Source organism: Lissotriton vulgaris, chromosome 5 (assembly GCF_964263255.1).
Source record: "Lissotriton vulgaris chromosome 5, aLisVul1.2, whole genome shotgun sequence".
Lineage (NCBI taxonomy): Eukaryota > Metazoa > Chordata > Amphibia > Caudata > Salamandridae > Lissotriton > Lissotriton vulgaris.
Window position 1 is genome coordinate 273,678,783 of NC_141693.1, and position 24,255 is coordinate 273,703,037.

At 47.1% G+C, this 24,255-nt stretch overlaps 1 protein-coding gene across 1 annotated transcript in view; it reads right to left on the bottom strand.

Annotated features, from left to right (window-relative positions):
• The window catches only part of SLC25A33 (solute carrier family 25 member 33), a 73,583-nt gene that overhangs the window by 9,240 nt on the left and 40,088 nt on the right, over positions 1 to 24,255 (bottom strand). Inside the window, exons 2-4 of the mRNA XM_086921394.1 lie at positions 18,854 to 19,033; positions 1,856 to 1,933; positions 1,566 to 1,666 (exon numbers count right to left, since the gene is read on the bottom strand). Of these exons, the coding sequence (XP_086777520.1) occupies positions 1,566 to 1,666; positions 1,856 to 1,933; positions 18,854 to 19,033 (359 nt within the window). The remainder of the gene's footprint in view (positions 1 to 1,565; positions 1,667 to 1,855; positions 1,934 to 18,853; positions 19,034 to 24,255) is intronic.

The window sequence follows — 24,255 nt, forward strand, 5'->3', positions numbered from 1 at the left end:
ACAGCCACCACGAGAGCTGCAGGAGCTCTGGCACTAGGGTACTGGTATAGATCAGAAGAAGAAGAGGACAGGTCTGCGCCGGACGGAGTGTAGAAGGTTGAGGGCCCAGGACAACCCCAAAATGGATGCAGTAGGCCCCAGACTAAAAGCTGTTCTCAGAAGTTAAGAAATAAGTTTGTACATGTGCGCGATCTGCAATAAATGCAGGCACGCCGCCTTCCCCCCCAGCACTGAATGTAAACATTGTCTTTCGGAAGGGGGCCAGAGTCCCGGCTGTGCTTTTATAGGTTCTTAATGGGTTCTATATCCACACTAGGGGACGAAAGGCACAGAGGGGCAACCAACGATGGTTTGTATGGGCAGAAGGTACACAGCAGAGCCACAACCAACACCTGTGGGGGTTGAGAGAGGCAAGAGACAGCACAACAGGCATTGATGGGGCAAAGGGGCACAGTAGCAACGGACTAGGGCAGAGCAGAGCTCTCAGTGAACAGCAAGCACTTTATAACCATAGGCGCCGGTAGTAGGGGTGCTTCAGCACCCCCAAAATAACCATGCTGAGGTTCAGAAGGTGAAGGAGCAATAGAGCACTTTATAACCATAGGCGCCAGTAGTAGGGGTGCTTCAGCACCCCCAAAATAACCATGCTGAGGTTCAGAAGGTGAAGGAGCAATAGAGATGTGTTTTGATCTCGTCTCGTTTCCTGGGCAAATGTCAGGCTATGAGTTGTGACAAATAGCGGCTTCTGGAAATGGAAAGGCTTTTCTAAACTCTATTATGTGACAATATTACTGGGGTGCAGGGAGTGTGAAAGCATAGGATGATGAATCTCAATTTTCTAACACCGTAATATTTGAGTACATGTAAAGGAACAGTACAAATATTTAAAAATAGATCAGTAATTAAGAAGGCACACATTAATCCATTTATTATAATTCTGAAGTGTGACAGAAAGAGATTTTAATAGGACCAAACAAAATCAAGACACCTTTCTTGGTGATGCGCAAAAGATAAATATTTGCTGTAACCCAATTTCCACACCTTAACTTCTGTGCGCTATAAAGTTTTCTATACAGTTGCATGTCTGTGGAAATTTAGTAGCCATTTCAAGGGGAAATGTGCTATCTTTAAATGACAGCATGCTACCTCACCATGCTTTAGTAATATATGAGTGACAGTGTGCTCGAAAATGCACTACCAGTTACATACTACACCCTTTCCACTCTCCTGCTGAATGGGCGTGGCTCATTTGCTTTACTTATTCTTTGTGTGTAGCTAGGATCTTTGCACAATACTTAGGACTTCAGTCGTATAACATTCATAGAAGCCTCCCGCCCCCATGGGAAAAGTGTTCCAGCATCGCTGTCTGTGAGCTAAGGGACACCTTAGTAATTTATTGACTGTACCAGAGGTGCACAGACGAGCAGAAGCTGCGAAAAGGGGGTAGAAGAGGCGGTAAAAGGTACTGGAGAGGGTACAGATGGCAGAGCAGGCAAGGAGGGTTATACAGGGAGCACAACAAACACCAAGGGACCCACAAATGCGGAAAGCAGAGTCTAACTTACCTGCAGAACCCGCTGAGAACATGTGCACAATGTTACTGTTGGGCACGAAGACCCCATTGTAGAACTCCTTGGCTCTGGAGTAGGATGCAAAGTAGAGGGCCCTGGTGAGGAATAAAAAAAAAAAAAAAACCTATGAGTTCATATAAACCCCATTAGCAAAACCCTCCCCATCTGGCACCTGGCCAGATACTAAGAGTACAAAGACGCATATCATACAGTTCAATCAGTCCTTGTCCACCCCCGCCACCTCAGGCTTCTTGGGCCGTTGGGCATGGTGCCACGTGGCTTACCTTGAGGGTGCGACTCCCACCAGGTTCGGACCAAGCCCTCGAAATAGTGACCTTGGGCCCTCCTTTTCCAGAATGGACCTAAAACGAGAGAAAAAGAAATGCTCAGGAAGACATGTAATACTCAAATTCTGTTGCCAGGGAGAGAGAGGTCAGCTAAGCACAGGAGAGCAGCCTGGACAGGTAAATGATTCACCAACTTGGTCATAGTCACAAGAAAAGCAAACAGTGAGGCCCCGGACACAAAGAGCACACCTGTGAGGCCTGTGTACCAACACAAGCCCATGGGATAGGGCAGGTGACGAGCAGTGTGTTATCTGGTGGTCACTAGTTGTAAGCTAGGCTCTGCCACCTCATCCGCCTGGGGAACAGAGTTGTGCATCGAGAAATGCAAAGGAGCTAGTTTTGTTTGGGGTTTACTTCAGGAGGGGATCAAGTCCACACAGCTTGAGGTGGTGATATTTAGGTTACATAATATTTGTAATTACACCTTGCATGCGCATTCAATACCTGGGTTTACTGTTTTGCGGAGGCTGTTGTCATGGCGCAGTGCCTTACTTTCAACCAAGGGGCTCTGTCAGCACTGACACCTGTCATTTTCATGCCAAGACTCGGACAATATTGGTCTTTGGCAATGGGTTAAGGGGGGGCGGAGCTAGGGTCCACTCTGATATTTTGGGCATTGCTGACTTTGCCTCTGCAAAGTGCCTCACATGGAAAGGGCGGGCAGGTCCGGGCTGCGCAGTTGGCAGAACGTTGGAGGGACATGACCAGTCCTCGATGGGTGCACCAGGCACGGTTTAAAACATTTTCTGATATATCAAGCAGGGGGTAAAGTCCCAGGGCTGCCCCAATATAGAACACACAATGTGACTACATGTCCATAACAAAGCGTCACGGGGAGACCTACAATACAGTGGCTGCTTTCATCCCCTTCTCTGGTCTGTGCAGACTCCAAATGGTGTCCACATTAACCCAGGAGCGTATTTAAAGCTTCTTTTTACAAGTTATACGGGTCAGTAATCTTCAGTAGGTAAAACTGCAGAAGAGTTCTGCATGGGCATTTCCAGATGGAAAGTAGAGGCATGAACTGGACAAAGGGATGTGTACTCCAGAAAACAGACCAAGGGGCTGGCAAGAGGAAGCCACATTAGCCGAATCTCAGAAAGACAGCATGTAGCCTTTCCAAAGGGTTGAGAACCAGAGGCCCTATTAAACACAAGCCTTTAATCACTGTGCCAGGGTTGTGTGTCAGAACCTTATTTCAGTACTTTGGACAAATCCACGTGGTAGTCACTGAGGCCGTTTAACAGAAAGACTAACACTACTGACCCGACCAAAGGTACTCACTGCAGCAGACCCACAGAATGACTAAAAACCACCAGCAGACTAGCATGATACCAGCACATCTCCAGTCCACAGACAGAACACCACCAACAGACTCACTGCAGGAGGGCTACAAAAAGACCGACACAACACAGTCATGGCAGGCTGTCCTCAGAAAGACCAACACCACCAACAGGAAATTGTATGTGTGTGTATATATATCTGCTGCAACCGGTCCACAGACAGACTAACAGCAGCTCCACAGACCGACTAAAACAACTGGCAGACCCACATGATATCCACACACCTCCAGTCCATAGAAAGACTAGCACCATCAGAGTATTCTAACTGCACCCAGTCCACAGAAAGGCTAATACCACCAACCAAACTATAACCGTGACTACAGCAGGTCCACAGAAAGACTAACACAACCGAATGAACTACAACATACTGCAACTACAGGAGGTCTACAGAAAGACCGACATAACACGGTCATGGCAGCCTGCCCTCAGAAAGACTAACGCCACTGACAGAACCACACAATTCTGTGCCCTCAGAACAGTCCAACATTGTTGTGCGGGATACCATTTGGTTCTTTTGTGCCTGTGATTCAAAGTCTTCCTTGTCTCAGTACATAAATATTTCAGGTCGCCTCTAATGAGCAGTTAGTTGCACTGAGATCAGCTTTTGAACTGGAGTTGCTTTTACTGTGCGAGCTCATTGATTAATGAGGATGTGGCGTAACGGCTTGAGCGGCTTACTAGGGAACCCAGTTTCAGTCTCCGCTCAACATTCTACGATTCTGAGCAAATCACTTATCTCCCTGTGCCTACCAAAAATGAATGTGTCCTAGTGGAATGTATCTGGTGGTCGTAAAGCGGTCCATTATCTTCGGATCGAGTTTGCGCTATATAAAAACTTCCACAATAAAAAAAAAGGAGTTTATTTTTAGAGTAAGTTGCAGGGCTGGGAAACCCTCCAGCGTTCTTCGGTACAGTGCCTCCTACACTGTCTCTTATCGCCTCAGGCAGATTCTGGGCCTGTCTCTTTACCCAGTTACCCAAGGTGAACCTATGAGTTCCACAAGTCCCGGTTTGCCTTGCCAGGACTAACCACTAGTTTGCATGAACGCGTGGGTAGTGCCTCAGTTGTTGCAACAGAACAGGGAGGTCTGGCAACATACATGTTGGAGGATGCTTTGAAGTGCATGCACAAAATAAACCACGGTCCTTGAGAAAAATAATGAACGCTTATATTTAATAAAGTAAACATCAATTGCAATGAAAGGACAATCAACATTGGAATATTATGGGACTATCATGAGAGAATACCACGAGAATGAAATCTCTCAATTGAAGTATACACAGCACTAACAATTGACATTTATCAAAAATTATATAAGGTTGAAAACAGCAAATCCTGATAAGTGAAAGATGCTGCTCAAAGTTCAGAGTGATTCATACGATATAGCAGTGAACTAGGTTGCTTTAAAAAACAAAAACACCATATAAAAAGTCTAGGATCCGAAAACATTGTAATTTCAAAGGATTAGTCATTGCGTGACACATATGGAGTGATGTTGATGATGTTTCGACCCAAGCTCATAAAAGAACATCATCAGGACAGGTGATTATAGTCTCTGAAGGAAGCAGAAAAGATAGCAAATACATAGCATCAGATAGAAATGGCAATGCCAGCACTGATAGGCAAAAGGGGACTAACAAAAATGTCTGGGTCAAAGGCCTAATTCCTTTAATGTATAGGAAGACAAGTTTTTCAAGTGGACACACATTAAAAATTAGGAGTCGGAGGAGAAAAAAAATACTTTAGGGCTCGTAGGGACATAAAGAAGTCAGGAAACAGAAAACAACTGTTAGAAATCAAGATAAGCGCCAAAAAGCAAGTTGAAAGGCTAGGGACAAATGCAAGGTTGGATGTAAATGCATACAGCAGAGGAATGCAAACTGAATTTTTTTTTTTTTAAATAAAAAGATCAGGTCTGCGTTGGAGGACAAGACTTAATTGGAGTATGGCCTGCAGTTGCATCGGACCACTGGGTACAAATAATAGAGAAATCAATGGGGTGCTTGTTGAAGTGCGTCATAAAAAGTACAGGTGGAAAAAATGTCGGAGCAGCGATCTCAGATCACTCAAAGAGGGGTACTGCATGCGAGCCCATGGTGCAGAAAATGGCGTTTTGGTCACAGTGGCCTGAGTATGTGAGCGAAAGAAGGGGTTTAAGAGGATTAATAATGCAAAGAAAGATAAGTAAGGAGATAGCGTGAGCACAAATCCAAGTTGACAATGACAAAAAGAACAGTTGATCTATAAGTCTCAGACATCAATATCATGCCAGCATCACAACACCAGCATTAGTATCAATTATATGAAGGCAGAATATAAACAAATCATAGTGGAAAACATCTGATCTTCCAATGGAGAAAGTGGAATAATTAATATATAGTTAGGACGGCTAATAGCAATAGAAAAAGCAATAATACAATGTAGAACGGGCCAGATTTTTCTTTGCGTGCACACAGGTGAGCACTATCTAGTGGGTTTACAACACATGCTTACATTTATTTACTAGCTGACGTCTGGGCGCCCTCGCCATATCACTCAAATGCAAAAGGCCCAAATAATTGGGTCCTCCCTGTGGTTTCCACATCCCCCTCCCCAACCTCCCCTCCCGATTACACTCGGGGGCTGATGAAACTCAGGCCTTGCTTTCCTTTAAGTAGAAGGGCTAATGCAATAGTCCCATCGAAAATTAAGCTTTCTCTCCAGATTCTTATCCAAATCAATGTATACCATTGTTTAGATCACGGTATAAGCGGAGACAGCCTTAGGCAATTGTTTACCACTTCTGCCGCCCCCTAAGGTTGCTTCAAAGGAAAGGGCTTCGGGCTTCTCAGCAAGGTTTATGTATAAAAAGCAATAGGAAAGAGATATTTGCTCGCCACGCCTTCATTTATAAATTGGCCACATGATGGCTTCCTTCGCTCTTCAAATCGATCCCTTGTCTAGGCCGCAAAGCGGCCCAAGATGAATGCTCTGCAAACCCTGGACCTGCAGCCTCAGCAGCCCACCCTCCTCCCCTTCCAGGATACTGCAGGCCCAGTCACCCTTTGCAGGATCAAGACAAGATTCCACACCAGCATCCGCAGCCCCTCACTGCAGGGAAGGCCAGGTTAAGCCAGAATCCGCAGACCTTCACTTCATGGAGATGTGTGTAGGCCCTCCACTGGGCCATATCCTGCACCCACAGCAAGTGCAGCCGGGCCCTCCCCCTAAAAACTGCACTAAGAGTGGAAATTCTGTATCTCACCACCTACAGCAGCGGAAGACCAACCCACAAACATGTGAATTCAAAATTGAGGCAGAATCCCCTGTAGGAAAGAAGTCGTCGGTTCAAAGAAGTCACAATATGTTTCAAAACCTGAGCAGACATCAAATAAAGGAAAGTTCTAAAACACGTAGGGTTAATGATCCTGGACTGGTGTAATATATATATATATATATATATATATATATATATATATATATATATATATATATATATATATAAATAAAAAAGCCCTCCTTTCTCTTCACAGCAGTATACTCCATCATAACCACCACAGTCACTATAAGGGTGACAACAGTTCAGCCGTATTCTTCGGTCTCTCGCCAGGTCTATTGAGCAGACATATTTCAGTGCCAGTAGTCTTCTCCCTGATGCACACAGCAGGAAGGAGTTAGTGCCATAACAACAAACACACACAGTTGGATGGAATGAGAGGGATTGACCACCACCAGCCTCCTTCTACCCCGTTGCCACCACTGCTTGTAGAAGAAGGTACTTTGTCACCATCACCAGTACCCTAAAGGCCTCTCTCTGCAGGAGTCTGGCATCGCCCCTCACCCAATCGCAAACGAGAGGCTAGACCCCTAGTTTTTTACTGAAACAATGACCTCTAAGACTGTAGCATTCTGGATGCAGACAGAGGCCCGAAGGGGTTATGGTGATTGATGCAGACGAAGAAGACGCAGGGGTTGGTCAGACAAAGGACAAAGGTGCATTATTGCGTCCAGTAGCCAGACACATAAGCAGTCCCGGTGGAAAGTCAACTGCAACACCTGCATTGAACAGGGGCTCAGTAAGCCATTGCAAGTGACCAGGAAGCAGAAGAACTCCTCATTAACAATGAAGATACTCAGGGCACGGGTCTCAAGACTGTTGAAGCACAGGAGAAAGGGCAGCAAATCAAAAAAGGCAGGAAAATCCAATTGCTTCCTGCAGACAGGTTGTCACCATTGACATTGGAAGTTACTAGTGTTCAGGCCAACTGGTTGACCCCAATACCTGCTCACATTGGACATGCGGATTGCGCTGTTAACACCTATGATTGGTACACACAGCTTCCACTGTAAAAGTGTTCATAACGGGTAAACACAAATGGCTTCCAATTGAATTGTGCAAGCAAGCCAGCTTCCGTGGATAATAACCATGTTTGGAAACACACTGCTATCTGTGTTGGGCCATCCTCAGCGCCTCTCATTCAGAGTTTACTTTCTGCATCATTAGCTGTGTGCGGTAAGTCGTGCAGAAGCAAGGACCACCATAGCTGCGAGGCACGTAGAGCACAAAGGAGAGCCTAAAAATCAACAGCCAAAGCCATAACATTAAAATCAACATGCAAAAAAACTGACCTCTACAACATGGCGCCACAAACTACAAAGAAAATTTGGAGAGAATGAGGAAATGCACTAAACCTCAAGGGCAAAAATCTAATTCCCGACCTGGACTAAAAAGATACAGCCATAAGTTGCACTGGGATCCCAGGAAAGCTGAGATGGCCTCTCCCCAACCATCTACTGGCACAATCAGAGGAGGCAACCCACTGTCCAAAGAGCAGGCACCCACTACACAGCATAGTGTTCTCTCCTCCACAAACCGTACTCTTTTCATGCAGAGCCCTCCAATTTAACCAGCATCCCTCTTCTTATAGCGAGATCCCTCCAACACAAGCAACCCTCCTTTTAAAACAGCTAAGGATCTCTCTCATACGCACTATTATGTTATTAGAGATCCCCCTGAAATAGATTGCGCTACCTAAAGTGTCTCTTTATGTTACTATGTCTCTAGGCTTGCTTTGGTCATTGCTATCCTCCTGAATCTAGCACCACCACCACTCACTCTTCCAAGTGTCTGCTAGGGAAGTACATGCCGTACCCTGCAAGGCCTCTACACTTCAATTCCTATTTGTAAACAGATAGCATAGCGCAGAACTATGTACAACGTCTGTGGGCACAACTACTTCCTCAGAACGACCAGGAATTTCCTCATGAAGTCCGCCATGACAAGGAATCCTATGATGGGAATCTGCAACCAGTATAGCCCAACTTCATGATCTAACACCCAGTATCCCTTGAAAAGTTCCTGCGCCTCCCTGCCACTGAGCACCTACATTTAAAAATGTGTGAAAACCGACCACAAACACCTTTTTAAAAAAGTCTCCAAGACACTACAAAAATCTTGATCTTCCATAAACATCTCCCCACAAAATGTACCCCTAGCACCCTCTTCCACTCTAGCACTTGCCCTCTGCATAGGCCAGGACTGGTGCTAAAACAGTACATTAACCTGGAGCTAAAATAAGTAGTAAGTGAATTTGGCTGAATTTAGATGTTATATATTGATATATGTACACATGGTCCAGATGTTGATGCTCTATATTTTGGAGGCTATGGAAGAGGAGGAGGCGATTCAAAACGGTCTCGGCATCACTGGCTTTTCCACCCACTAACACTGGCGACACACATTGGTCTTGTCAGGCCAACAAAAAATGTGTGCTTTAGAGTGTAATAAACCTAGGCTTTTCTGCTATAGGGTACAAGCCCTCTAGTGAAATGTTGCCGGTATTGCGGTCCGTCTACTTGCTCAGAAATACAGAGCCAACTGGCTAGGGTTCTGCTCCTCACCTTCTCTGCTCATCCCAAATACAGGCTAGAGTCCTTGATTGGATCGAATTCTCGTTAGGATCAAGCAGTCCCCACCAGGAGCATTGAGATCCTCATTGCAGTAGCCAGTACGCGGCCCAAAATGAGGTAACAAGACTCTGGACACCATTGTAAGACTTGTTGAAGAAATGGTCAGGACAGAGCCTTCAGGGTATTTAGAGGCTTCTTTCACTTACAATGTGAAGCCCCAGTTCTTCCAGAATCCCGCTACACTCCGGTGAGGAGGAGGAGAGCACCTATTTGCATCCAAGCTCTCCATCACACTTTAGCTGTGGTTACACCAGTAAATGTCTCATCTAGGGTAGACATCATGGGGGAAGAGGAAGAAGCAATCTCGGCTCTCAAGAGCTTCATGTGGTCTGCCTCCTTATTTCTGTAACAGTGTACCATAACTACCAAACACGTGTCAGGGTCTGACCTTGTATAGTTTCTCCCATAACCTAGTCCCTCCTTGCCTCCATCTACATCCTCCTACTGTTCCAGTCTTCCTCACCTGCAGTTCAGGCGTCTAATTATGCCTACCCACATCTCACCATTACTCCCTGCAGTTAGCTATACGCATTTAGGGGGACACGATTCCGTTCACAACGCTCCTTCCTTCCGTCAGTGTGTTCCTTCTTTTTCTGTTCTCCCTTACCCATCGTTTCTATGAAAGCCTGACTGACCACTCCCAATGCATAGACAGCTGCACCGGATGAGAGACAATCTAACTCTGATAAAGCCAGAGGCTCGAGACAGCCGGTCCCAGAGGACAGGGACGTTCATTCCAGAGGACACCGGGGATAGACATCCCTACTCTTAACACCAGAGACATCTGGTTTCCAAGGAACAGGTGTTCACTTCTTAGGAAATCACCTCTGCAAGTCAACATCCGAGGACAGGGAGCACTAAACTCCAGGAACTACAAAGGGTAGAAATCGCAGAGAATAGATGGCCAATCCCTGGGGACACCAGGACATAGCTGGTCATTCAAGGACACCACTAGGTAGAATCCAACATGTGTGGAACCCAGCAAACAAGCATTGACATCTCTCCAGAGTCTATTTTGTCTCTAATAGACATTTCTCTAATTTGGATTTCCCCATGAATTGCGAGTAGATCACATTTATGTTTTACAGTTCATGCTACATCGTAATGGCACGCTAAATAACCCACATTATCATGCCACAAAACATCATGGTAAATGTAGTTATATATGGTAAACATTGGCACGCGTTATCCTTCAATGCAGCTTCCTATACGTATTTCACTCCGTGCCTAGTTTATTAGAGGGGTTTTACTGTTGTTTCTGGCATTTCCCTATTCCCAGAGTTATCGATGGCTTTAATTACCTCCGAGGGTGGAGAAAATCTTCGCTTTAAGAGTTTGCCCTTCAGAATAGTCTAAGAAATGTGTAATTAGGATTCTGTAATTCTCGGTCTCATTACGCCAGTAATCCCTTATTTTGGCCCAGACTTTCCCAGCAATTTTGGCTGCAGCTGAAAGTAGTAAAGAGATCCGCAGTGCTGCGGCGGATTTTGTAATTCCAAAGGGACCTGGGGTAGCCGTTACCCAACACATCGCAATTAAGCGGCTACTGGCAGCGAGGAGGTCGCTAGCCTTCACTCGTGACACCCAAAGGCCAGCGGCAGTTCACCCCGGCGCATGGACACGCCTCGGTGACAGCAGTGCGGTCCCACTGCAGACGCCAGCGCGGCTCTAATCGCCCCGGGCGGCAGTGACTCAGCAGGATTCACACCGGTTTAAAGCAGACGTCTTCCTGTCTGGAGGGGAGAGATGTGCTGCGGTGAGCTTTGTGCACGTCACCGAGAGACAAGAGCGCTCCAGGATGTAACTGCGGCACAACATGGCGAAGTCTCGAGGTGCCACCGAGGGGCAGTCTCGTTTGGTCACGGTGGGGCAAAAAGGGGCACGCTTAGGGCACCACCGAGGGAACAAGGATGCCTTCAGTGCGTCACCAAGGGACCCCCGAGACAAGGTGCAGACTAAGCGGCCAGAGAGCGTCGGCACGGAGCGTCCGAACGGATATCGCACGCCCATGAATACATAAATTATTAAGAGCACACCCTGAACCTCGGTGGTACACTAAGAACTTAGAGCGTGACAGGAGCCCGGGTGTCACTGCGCAAGGACTGCGTCACCGACTCGTTGACAAAAGCACATCTCAGTCCTTTCCGCCGTGCCTGCTCCCTGGGGCAGCCAAGCCCCAGGGAGCTTCCCGTGGCGCATGCGGCAGTATTTACATTGCAGTTAATATCAGGGCGTTGTGTCCCCGGCGCCCGATGCCCGCCTAGCGATGCCAGAATGGACAGGCTGCTTTTTCCGGTTATCCTGCAGCATTGGCTTTCAATTTTCAAAGCCCTGCAACGCTGCCAATAATGCCGCCCCATTTCCTCGCTCTAATCCCTTGGGGCAAGGACGCTCCATGTTTAAAGTGCTTAACCCTAACAAACAGGAAAAATGCAGTGGTTAGAAGTGGGGGGTACACAACCACTTTCCAACCACCCCCCACAAATATTCTAGGGCAAGGTAATTCAACTTTCTGACTCAAGCCCTACACTGCTCGGACAAAAGGGCGCTTTTTGATTGCTTAAGAGAGGGGTCGTATCCGGACCCTCGGGACTTAGGAGACTTGTTTGGTTAAATGTGTGTGCCATCTCTTTCATTCGAATGACACATGGTCCTCCCTTCAAAGAGCAGCCCATTCCAGTCCACCATGGGCTCCCTATGTTCAGTTTCTCTTAATGACCGTCCACTCCAAATACCCTCCCCATTTCTAACGCCCTGTCCTTCCACAGCATGTCGTTCCCAGCACCCATTCCCCATTTGTTATGCCCAGTGGAAATGGCTAACCACTCTTAAAGCACTGCACCGGTTCTCAGTTAGGCCTCATTTCCAGATCTTGCTGGTTGTAGCAAGCTCCTCGTAGTTCCAAAGGAGATACACATGCGCGGTTCGTCCATTGGGGCGTGGGGGCATAGCCCCCCCTGCCAGACGCCGCCCGCAGCTCCCTCATAACAATCATGTCAATGAATCAACATGACGTCAGACCGCCGGGCGGGCGTCATGTTGATTCATTGACATGATTGTACAGACGGCAACACAAGTACGCATGCGTGGGAAGGGAGGGTTAATTTTTACCCGTGCCCACGCGCACTTGTGTTTTGGCGGCGTTGCGCATGCCCAGCAGGAGCCCTAATAGGCGTGCTGCGGGCGAGAGGGTACCTGTGCCCCTGGCGCCAGGATTGGCCAGGGGCGCTGTGAGCCTGTGACGTGTGCGGGACCAGCAGCAAGGTAAGAGTGTGTGTTTTTCGTGTGTTCCAGTAAACTAGCTTGCACAAATGACTTGAGATAGTTCGGTGTGTTAAAGCATCTGCTGCAGAATTGTGTGCGTCTATTCCAGGTCACCCGTTTATTTCACGGCATGGGGTTTTGGAAATGTAAAAATTCTCAGAATTTCTTTTTTGATAGTTGCAACAACAGCCTTCAACAGATTTCATTTTATAAACATTTTCCAGAAAATGAATTAACAACTGTCACCACAAATATAATGTACTCTTTGAACTAAGGTTATAACATTTCAAAATGTTAACAAACGGTAGAGGCGGAATAGCATGATATATGCATTTATTATTGCATGCATGTTGGTGTATGTTTGTATGTGAATTTGTATAGTACATACCTAGGGCTTACAGGATGGCAAATACGTGGGCGGTAGAAGGTTTCCAGCATAAAAAGGTAGGGGTGATGTAATATGTAAACTGGCACATCCTTTAACATCGATCCTAAAGGCTTGTTAGAGTCCATAATTTATTTTTATATGGTCATAAAAATACATGAATGATGGATGGATGCAGGGTGGGTGCATTCATGATTGTTCGATGGGTGCATGGATGGATGCAGGGTGGATGGGTGGATGCAGGGTGGATGGGTGGATGCATGAATGATGGGGGGGATGCATGAATGATGGGGGGATGCATGAATGATGGGGGGATGCATGAATGATGGGGGGATGCATGAATGATGGGGGGATGCATGAATGATGGGGGGATGCATGAATGATGGGGGGATGCATGAATGATGGTGGATGCATGCATGATGGATGGATGGGTGGATGCATGCATGATGGATGGATGGGTGGATGCATGCATGATGGATGGATGGGTGGATGCATGCATGATGGATGGGTGGTTTCATGATGGATGGATGGATGGATGGATGGGTGGGTGGATGCATGCATGCATGATGGATGGGTGGATGCATGCATGATGGATGGGTGGATGCATGCATGATGGATGGGTGGATGCATGATGGATGGGTGGATGCATGCATGATGGATGGGTGGGTGGATGCATGCATGATGGATGGATGGATGGATGGATGCATGCATGATGGGTGGGTGGATGAATGATGTATGGATGCAGGGAGGGTGGATGCAGGGAGGGTGGATGCATGATGGATGGATGGGTGCATGGATGGGTGGGTGCATGAATGATATATGGACGCAGGATGGTTGGATGGGTGGATGCATGAATGATGTATGGATGGGTGGATGCATGCATGCATGAATGATGTATGGATGCAGGGTGGATGCATAAATGATGTATGGATGGATGCATGCATGATGGATGGATGGATGCATGATGGATGGATGGATGGATGGATGGGTGGGTGCATGAAGGATGGATGGGTGGGTGCATGAAGGATGGATGGGTGGGTGCATGAATGATGGATGGATGGATGGATGGGTGGGTGCATGAATGATGGATGGATGGATGGATGGGTGGGTGGGTGCATGAAGGATGGGTGGATGGATGCATGATGTATGGATGGATGCTTGCATGATGGGTGGATGCATGATGGGTGGATGGGTGGATGGATGGGTGGATGGATGGGTGGATGCATGATGGGTGGATGCATGATGGGTGGATGCATGATGGGTGGATGGGTGGATGGATGGGTGGATGCATGAATGAATGATGTATGGATGCAGGATGGGTGGGTGGATGCATGAATGATGGGTGGATGCATGATGGATGGATGGATGGATGGATGTATGGATGGATGGATGGGTGAATGCATGAATGATGTATGGATGCATGCATGCATGATGGGCGGATGCATGATGGGCGGATGCATGATGGATGGATGGGTGGATGCATGAATGAATGAATGATGTATAACAGTTTATGTTCAATTTCCACAAAGACAGCTATTTAACTATGCTTTGGAGTACATAGAGGTGCGACAGTCTCTTGCCCTAAATTGCTAAGGAATGGAGAACGGGCCCTGTGTAGGCTCCAGCTCTTCATTTGATTCTGTGACCAACACGGAGGATGTGGAAGACATGAAGAATGGACTCCGCTTTTATTGTGCTCAGCCCAAATAACCTGAAATCATTAGTAGGTTGCTTGTGTGTCGATTCGGAGAACGTGGACGGTCAATTTGGGCTGGAATATTTTCATTGGAGCAAGATCAAGACTGGCCTACATATGGCTGGGTCGAATCAGAGGTAGCATAGTGAGCACAATATGGATTGGCTTGTGACCCCCTGTAATTATCAGTGGCGGAGATTAATTCAAGCATTCCATCCATCCATCCATCACCATTTCATATTCTTCAGTTTCGATCATGGGCAGACGGGAAATGTCAGACACAAGTAGACATGGGACAAATCAACTCTAGGAATACATTGGGCATATCGAGGTCATTGGGGGCTACAAGGATCAAAGAGATCACCTCGTCCTCTTGGTACCAAAAAACCGTGGGAATTGAGGATTTATGTGTGGGGCACAGGTTGTCCCTGCACAAGGTGGACGGGGGTGAGTAACAGTGTAAAGGTGACACCACCACCCCATCTTTGCAATTATGCACACAGCATACTAGGGACATATCTACTGAGGTACTCAGGAGACTAAAGGCTCTGCACAAGGGTTGTCCATTTATGGGACAGATGCCCACATTGGAGTAGCTAGGTTACTACAGAGAATGGAGGGAAACATTTCTGCACAAATCTATTTTATGGGGCCAGAACTTAGGTAAGCCTGGATTCACATCTCGCCCTGCCGCATTCAGGGCATTTGCAGGTACTTGATACAACTATTTAATTGTTCATTTTCGGGTGTTGGCGTTTCTGGTTGAATATTTTGGGTGGATTGTAAAATATATAAAAATGTATATATTTGCATTACAAGGGCGGGCGTGGGTCATTGGCTCGGTAAAACATGGACTGCTCAGATCCAGTAATAATATGCGACAGAGGGTTTAGTGAGAAGACGTTATTCAGACTTGGTTTAGTGAGAAGACGTTATTCAGACTTGAATACAACCATTTGAGGTATCTATGGGGTCCACTGCAATCGCCACAGAGTTAGGAGTTAATGGGCAGATCGTACTGCAGTGTCACAACCTGCCATCATAAACTGTACAGATCTGTGGCATTGTTATGTTATTCTATCTCTTCGTTAGCCAAATTCCTCCTGCTCAAAGATCCAGGAAGGGCATACTGTGGCATGTTGTGAAAGATGCATCTAATAGAGACTTCTAGCTGCAGATTCCTTACATTAGAATTAACCCCAGGCGTCAAACTGGATCCAGAATGGTTTATTGAGCAGTGCACCAGCGTGCAGTAGGAGACATGGTTTGGTTTCGCAGGTCATAATATCTGCCAGAAATTATGTAGAAGATTGAAGAAGCCTATAAGGGCACCACCCAAGCGTGCTGACATCAGTTCTTTCCTTTCCATGCCAGTCAGTGCAGATCCAGGAAGAACTACCCCATTAGTCAATTTTTGGCAAACTTTTTTTCCAACGGTATGTTGAGGCTTTTTTTTTTTTTTACTCCTGGTGTGGCAGAAATGCTAGTGAAGAAAGCCTGCGGAGCCTGTCACAGCTCGATGTTGATGACAGACCAGCTTTTTGTTTACTCTTGGTACCTCAAGCGCAACAACCCAAAGTCCTGCTGAGATTGTCGTGCCATCCGCCTAGGCCTACTTACGGTAAGAATGCATTGTGCCTCACTTCTGACTAGGCCTACTTACGGTAAGAATGCATTGTGCCTCACTTCTGACTAGGCCTACTTACGGTAAGAATGCATTGTGCCTCACTTCTGACTAGGCCTACTTACGGTAAGAATGCATTGTGCCTCACTTCTGACTAGGCCTACTTACGGTAAGAATGCATTGTGCCTCCGTTCTGCTGAGGCCTACTTACGGTAAGAATGCATTGTGCCTCATTTCTGCCTAGGCACACTTACGGTAAGAATGCATTGTGCCTCACTTCTGACTAGGCACACTTACGGTAAGAATGCATTGTGCCTCATTTCTGCCTAGGCACACTTACGGTAAGAATGCATTGTGCCTCACTTCTGACTAGGCACACTTAAGGTAAGAATGCATTGTGCCTCATTTCTGCCTAGGCACACTTAAGGTAAGAATGCATTGTGCCTCAGTTCTGCTGAGGCCTGATGTATGAAAACAATGCCTCCACTCTGTAACAGGCCCACAATCGGAAGGCATGGTGCCTCAGTTCGTCAGGGCTCCTGCAATAATGCACTATGCCCCAATTCTGCTCATACCCATTTTAAGTATCCACTGCTGTCCACATTTCTGACCCACACACTGCCCCTGGATTTCCACTTGCAGTGACTACACTTTGCGTAGAACACCCCTCCCTCCGCCTTGCACCTGCCATCTCTGCCCACGCGGCACCTCCAACTCTTAACGGAGCACAGTCTGGGACACCGGCCAACTCCATCTTACATAAGGTGCTCCGATTACCGCCAGTCACCCCTTCTGCCTGCAGAGGCCCTGCTGGACTGGGGCCTTCTGCTGCCGAGCCAGCTGCCGCAGGGGCACTGAAGCGCAGGCGCTGCGGCGCACAGATTGCTCCCAAGGAGACGACCTCGACTAGCACCTAGATTAAACAAGCATTGGCAACGGCAATGTGTCGGTTTTGCATTTTTAGTGGCCATGTGCTAAATTCGTGTAATTTGCCTCAACTGCGCAGAATTGTGTAAAACGACACAAACTCTAAAACCGGCATTTAGCGCTATGTTTAGCATGAAAATGCGTCCTCGTAACGATTTTGGACAAAAGGGAACATTTCGTGCTAAGCAAGAAATAACTCAGAAAATACAAGTGCTCCGAACAGCAGCTGACCATGTCCGGGTTCTTTACGTTGCTCTTGTACTCCCGCACTATGTAAACAGGTCTAGAGAAAGAGGGTGGGAATGGATGGATGGATGGATAGCGAGGCACGTGAAATAGCAACAAACGCCGCTTATTAACTGCATGGTCGGCTGCAGACTATTCCATTGTGTAAGGGAACTGGTTTGAAAAGATATATATACACATTTTACTATAAATCAAAAAGGTCTTTGGAACACCTGACCTGAAAACATAAGGAAAAGATTGCTTCCTTCATGCATTCCATTATGGAGATGCATGTTTAGAACAAATACATTAAAAAAGCGAAGAAAAATTGATTTTGCCATATAACGCATCTACAAGATAATAATTTAACATGTAATGTTTTGTGTATTTTTCTGACGCAAAATAGAAGTATCCATGCAAGCCCTCCCTTGGAAGCAGAATGATGGAGCAAAAACCAATAGCATGAGGTAAGAGGGGCATATTCCTCTGGGTGAAGCCAAAGCGCACACTTTGTTAATTTAAAGAACTGCTACGAAAAAAGGTGTGCTGCCATCCAGACCAAACAAGCATTAACAATCCAGACAGAACAAGCATTGGCAAAGCCAATCAGTCACACTTTTATAAAACAAAGGCTGAGCTGCTCACTTTGCCAAAGTTTGTCCATAAAGTGTTTGGAGAAAAAAGTAAAATAAAATCAAAATACTAGAGAAAAAGCAAACACTTATCTTACGAGATATCACAACTGTACATTGAATTCTAGGTTTTCAAGCTTTAGAAATGGTACAACTTATATATCAAAGCCTTTTCACTCAGGAAAGCGGCAGAATACAATGGAAAACAATTGACAAGGCCTAATTTAGTTTCTACAAAAGTCAGCCATTTGGGTCCCACAGTAGTCTACGAAAGATTTGAGGGCCTCCAGGAGCCGTGTCATGCTAGTGCACCTTCTGCCTTAGATGCCAGCTAAGTAAGTGCAGCAGATGATGCTTCCCCCCATGCGTCATAAAAGCCTCTATGTGCCAAAACGTATGCTTTCATGTAATATGTGAATACAAGGAATACACCAAAAACAGCCCTTAATGTAGAGTACTGAAAGAAAAAGAAAAAAAAAGTTGTCCCCTAAATGTGAGCAGCAGAAGGATACAAGTTAGTCAATCAAAAAGATCGAAAAATGGTTTTGCTCCAGGGGAGGGAAAATTTTAAGAGGAAGGAAAGCAAGTAAATGAGTGGCAATAAAGCTAACCATAAGCAGCTGGTGGACAGAAGGCCATTGTAAGTTCACAATAGGTGTTTCGCAACCACACTGCTTGTGCTGCCAGGTATGCTCCATCTTTAGATGGGTACCATCAAGAGTACCATCGAGTTGTATAGGAATATCTTTTCGAAAACACAAAAGTACAAATTTTATTTCTGGAATGTACTATATGGTTAATAGAGTAGCCATTACGTGTTCCTTTTCTACTTATTTAGTTTTTCAGGATATGATAGGTTATACAACCAGGAAGAGTCCTTGCCACTTACTTGAGCACCTGGAGAAGCCCTGGAGACACGGATGCTGCTGGTCGCATCATGCCTGCTCCACTGATGCCCAGCTGCACCTGCTGGAAGTACACCGTCCGGAGGGCCAGGCCTGAGGACTGCAACCTTGTCTTTATCACTTCAAGAGGGCAGGTGACTATGGCCCCCACTGTACCTCCGCATCTGAAACACAGACGATAAGGAAAACAATGAGTCAAGAGGATTTGCATAAAACATTAAAGACTTATCAAAAACAGTCATTTATTGCACTGGACTTCACACCAAGCAATAAAGTAAGGTGTGTGTGTGGGGGGTGGGATTGCAGTGCAGTTGCTTGAAATAAAATGAGTGTGCATTCAGTGGACTATGAACTTGAACTGCTCTTCCACGAACTATAAGTGAGGCTACACATTTCAATTGAAAACATTTCCAAATTGTTTACCTAGTCTGCTTTCTTAAGCATGACGTTTTCGACCGCATATCTAACCTTAGGGTAGTCAAAGCAAGAGACAATAGGTCTCAGCCTCAATTAAATAAAGCCAGTAGATCATACACCTAAACCTAGGACACCAGAGACAACGGACCACGTTTTAAGTCTTCGTTAGTAGAGGCAGCAGACCAACTTAATAACAGCCCAGGGTAGAGAGAGCAAAGGAGTGTTGGTTTCAGCCTATGGTTTATAACAAACTAGGTTGGTAGAGTTGATGGGCAAGCCTATTCATAAATTAGAATAGTAGTCGTTTTCTCCACAACATAGGACAGTAGAGACAATGTATGCCTTCTTCACAACCTAGGGTGTCAGAGGTAAATGTACTGCTTCTTCCCCAAACTAGGGTGTTGGAAGAGTTTAAAGCTAGGGCTTTTTACGTAACATGCAGAGGAGTATGTGGAAGCATGAGGAGGAATCAGCCTTGGCCTGACACTTCATGGTGGACTCACCCCAGCAGACCACGCTAGGAACTTAGGCCTCATCCTGGACACCAACCTCATCATGAAGTCTCAAGCCAACGCTGCTTCCTCCTCATGCTTCCACATACTCCTCTGCATGTTACGGAAAATGGTTGAGTGGCTCCCACTGGACATCAGACGTACCTTCACACAAGCCTTAATCACAAGCATATTGGACTAGGGCAACACACTATGCGGCATCCCAACTCCTCTCCTTCACAGAATTCAAACCATCCAAAATGCTGCAGCTAGACCCATTCCTCACCCTCCCGCTCCACTGGCTCCCCATCCAGAGGCGTTGACACTCTGACACAAACCCCGCATCCATAGAAGCCGAACGGGAGGTCGATCATTCTCCAACCAAGCTGCCAAGTCCTGGGACGACTTTACCCAACACACCAGGGCCTCCTTCTCGCTTCTTAAATTCCACAAGAGGCTGTAGACCTGACTATTCAATTAGTCTTCTTGCTGGACCATTGAGACTGCTTGTATTCAGGCTTGGCCTCATCACATGCCTGCACTCACCTACTCCGTACCTGGACACCCTCACAGGTTACACAGCAGCGCTCTACAAAAAACGACTTTGCATTACATTGCAAATATAAATCGCTTAAGCACCAGGTCAAATACTGGTTGTATCTTTGGCGCTCAGAGAAGGTACCTGGTGGAGAAAAACGCCCACCCCTCAAGCTGCCCACAAGTGCAAAGCTCCTCGTACTGACCACCAATGCCAGCCTTTCACATTGCTCACCAATGTCACCCATCCCTTAGATGGTTCATCGCTTTAATCACTACCTGTCCACCTATATCAGTTTCTCATACACCACAATGTCACATTGGTCACGGATATCTGCCCTTTCATTGCCCATCACCTCCATCACAACCTGCCCACCAAAGTAAACCCTCCACGTTGCCACTAGTGATAGCTTTGGAAAGGGATACCACAGAGCAAGCATCCCCCAAGGTACGCCGGTGTGTAGCTGGCCTGCTCCGCCGAGGACGGGAAGTACAGACTGCACGACCATACAATGCCGACCTCTCTAACGAATGCCAGAGGAAGTATGTCCCAATCATGAGCCATGTGTGCCGAGGTGCCACATGCTACGAAATGGGAATTCAAATCAGGCTTCTAAGGTACGGGGGCACGGGAGTGGAATGCCAATGACAAAGCAAGTTATTCAGTTTTCCTTGCAGAGTCTGCAGACAATGCCCTCTTTATTCACACGGCCCCTGCCGCAGGAATACAGCCAAAAAGAGTGCCCAGCCGCTTGCCAACGAGTGTCTGCCAAGAACCCTCTTCCCTGCCAAGGCTGGCTGAGAAATCCCGCAGACTGTCTGGGCCGACAGAGGGAGATGGGCTCCAACGTGAGGCAAAGGACACGGAACAGGAGCCCGAAAGGAGGATAGCTTCTCAGCTTCCCTTCTAATGAGGGATTCCGCAAGCAGGCCACCCCGGCCACCCAGTAAAGGGGGCGAAGCTCCGCCCTCAAGACGGGTGCAGCAGCAGCACGAGGCTTCACGGAACACGAGGATGTAGCGCAACGACCAGAGCTGCCGACTGGGGAACCAGGCTTAAGTCTCGGCGTCAGCTCAACACCCTGTGATTCGCGGCAAATCAACTAATGTCACAGTGCCTACCAACAAAAAAACGAACGTGTCCTAATATAACTAATACTCGTGGAAAGCGCACGGCTTCGAGTCGAGTTCACGCAATATATACATTTTTAAAAAAACTTAAAAGCGAAGCCCGACATTTTTTCGCTGTCCCACACACGAGGGTGTCCCGGATATACATGTATCCCTGTTACTTCCTAACATAAAACCATAGCATGAGCACCGGAAGTGACATCACGCCCATCTGACCACTCATTAACTCACAGGGTTGACCCCCTTCTCCCACCTTCTTCAGTATTCTGAAAAGGGCGAACAGTTCAAACTACAGAATGCAACCTTTTTACATACTCTTCCTGCTACTGCTTTAATCATCCCAAGGCCAGAGATAGCAAGAGCAGTCTGAGGGGTAGGCAAGGGCGTGGCGGCTGCTGTCCCTGGTTTGCCTTTTTGTATTTCCAAAATGACATCCAAGCATCTGAATAAATCTACACTCCAGGTCTTTCTGCAGCATCATTGTTTTCCGCACAAGTATGGATTTACCACACAATAATGGATTTACCACCCATGACGCATACATCTGTGCAGATTTCAACAACGAAAAATGCAAATTCAAACTCAATTGGATCAAAAGTTAATTAAAAACAGGGTTCCAAGATTTACTGGCGGACTGACTTTCAGTTCAGAATTGGTGTATCCATGTGTTAACCTGTTACTAATGAGGTTAAACATTTGTCCTGGCAACGTGTGTTAAAAGGACCTGATTGCGGAATAATGCTCCCATAGAATGTGCTGTTTGAAATATACCTATAACTGTATTCAGCACACATTTTCACCCATGGACGCCATACTGTTGGACGGGAAGGAAACGTTGTTTTTTGTGGTGGGGGTGCAGAGTTACCAGGCTCAGCTGGGCCCATAAATACTGCAAATGATTGAACCAGTTGGGATGGTGGGACTGTAGTAGCGACAATATTAACAACAACTTTATCTCTATCATATCTCAGATTTTTTTAGCAGCCACATTTGGGGAAGCTTATGACCAGAGGACAATCTTAACTGCAACCTCAAAGTCAAACCCCCAGATGTATGCGTCCGACCAAAATCTATAACATTCAACAGGTCTAAACGGATGACGCTTTGGCAGAAACCACTTTCAGTAGAACAAACCCAGTCTGCATCCATGGAGTCACAGGCGAGTGAGGGAGCGCGAAGAGGTCCAAGATTAGAAGGAACTCCTGTCTCTCCAGGGAGCACACGTCAGTAAATGTGATGGTTACACAGCCCTGACCTAGATCCGACCGGTGATGCCGAGAACACTAATCTGCGATGCCCGAGCGGACGGAATTGGGGATAATCCACCCTGGGTGGCCGGGCCATGTTAAGCATCGAGTAAGACTGCACAGGGCAGTGTTGAGAGGGAGGGCAGAGATGGGCAGGCAGGGTAGTGAAGAGGCAGACAGGGCCTCGGGTATGAGGCGGGAGGAGCAGTGAAAGGGCAGACGGAGCAGGCACGAGGCAGGGACAGCAGTGCCAAAAAACGAGTAGGAAAGAGGTAGAAGCAGCAACGAAGGAGCACAGAGTAGAGAAGAAGCAAGGACAGTAGAGTAGGAGCATAGAGTAGTGAAGAGGCAGGGACAGTAGTGTAGGAGCACAGAGTAGTGAAGAGGCAGGGACAGTAGAGTAGGAGCACAGAGTAGTGAAGGGGCAGGGACAGCAGTGTAGGAGCACAGGGTAGTGAAGGGGCAGGGACAGTAGAGTAGGAGCACAGGGTAGTGAAGGGGCAGGGGCAGCAGTGTAGGAGCACAGGGTAGTGAAGAGGCAGGGACAGTAGAGTAGGAGCACAGGGTAGTGAAGAGGCAGGGACAGAGTAGGAGCACAGGGTAGTGAAGAGGCAGGGACAGCAGTGTAGGAGCACAGAGTAGGGAAGAGGCAGGGGCAGCAGTGTAGGAGCACAGGGTAGTGAAGAGGCAGGGACAGTAGAGTAGGAGCACAGGGTAGTGACGAGGCAAGAACAGCAGTGAAGGAGCACAGAGTAGGGAAGAGGCAGGGACAGCAGTGTAGGAGCACAGAGTAGGGAAGAGGCAGGGACAGCAGTGTAGGAGCACAGAGTAGGGAAGAGGCAGGGACAGTAGAGTAGGAGCAGAGCAGGGAAGAGGCAGGGACAGTAGAGTAGGAGCAGAGCAGGGAAGAGGCAGGGACAGCAGCTTAGGTGCACATATTTATTTATTTATGCGTTTTTAGGTCTCGCCTGTCGATGCGCATGCGCATCGAGCAAGCGAGACTATAGGGGCTCATCAACTCTTTATCTAACTGCAAGGAATCGTGGCGATTCCTTGCAGTGCCCGTGACTTTTAAGGTCAATGCGCATGCGCATTAAGCTTATGCGCATGCGCATTGACCTTAAAAGTCACGGGCGCGTGCATGTCCCCTCTCCGCCCCCTCCCCCGTTCCGCCCCCTCCCCGCCGTGTCGCATTTCTCCTCCCCCCTCCCCTCTCTTCCCTCCGGCTTGTTTGTTGATTTGACCCGCTCCGCCCCCTCCCCTTCCCGCCGTCTCGCATTTCTCCTCCCCCCTCCCCTCTCTTCCCTCCGGCTTCTTTTTTTGTCGCACCTCTCCCCTCTCCGCCCCCGCCGTTTCTAAGAATGAACAAACCCTAACTGACATTTCTTTTCATTATCTTAAACAAGGGAGTGATTATGCTTAGGTCGAAAAGATACACCGAGAGAATATTTCGACTTTCATCACCCCTCTCCCTCCGACCAAGTGACACTACTACAGACATTTAAAATGTCATGCACGCCCTAAATGACAGAAACGGCGCAATAAACACCTTCATCGGCCCGT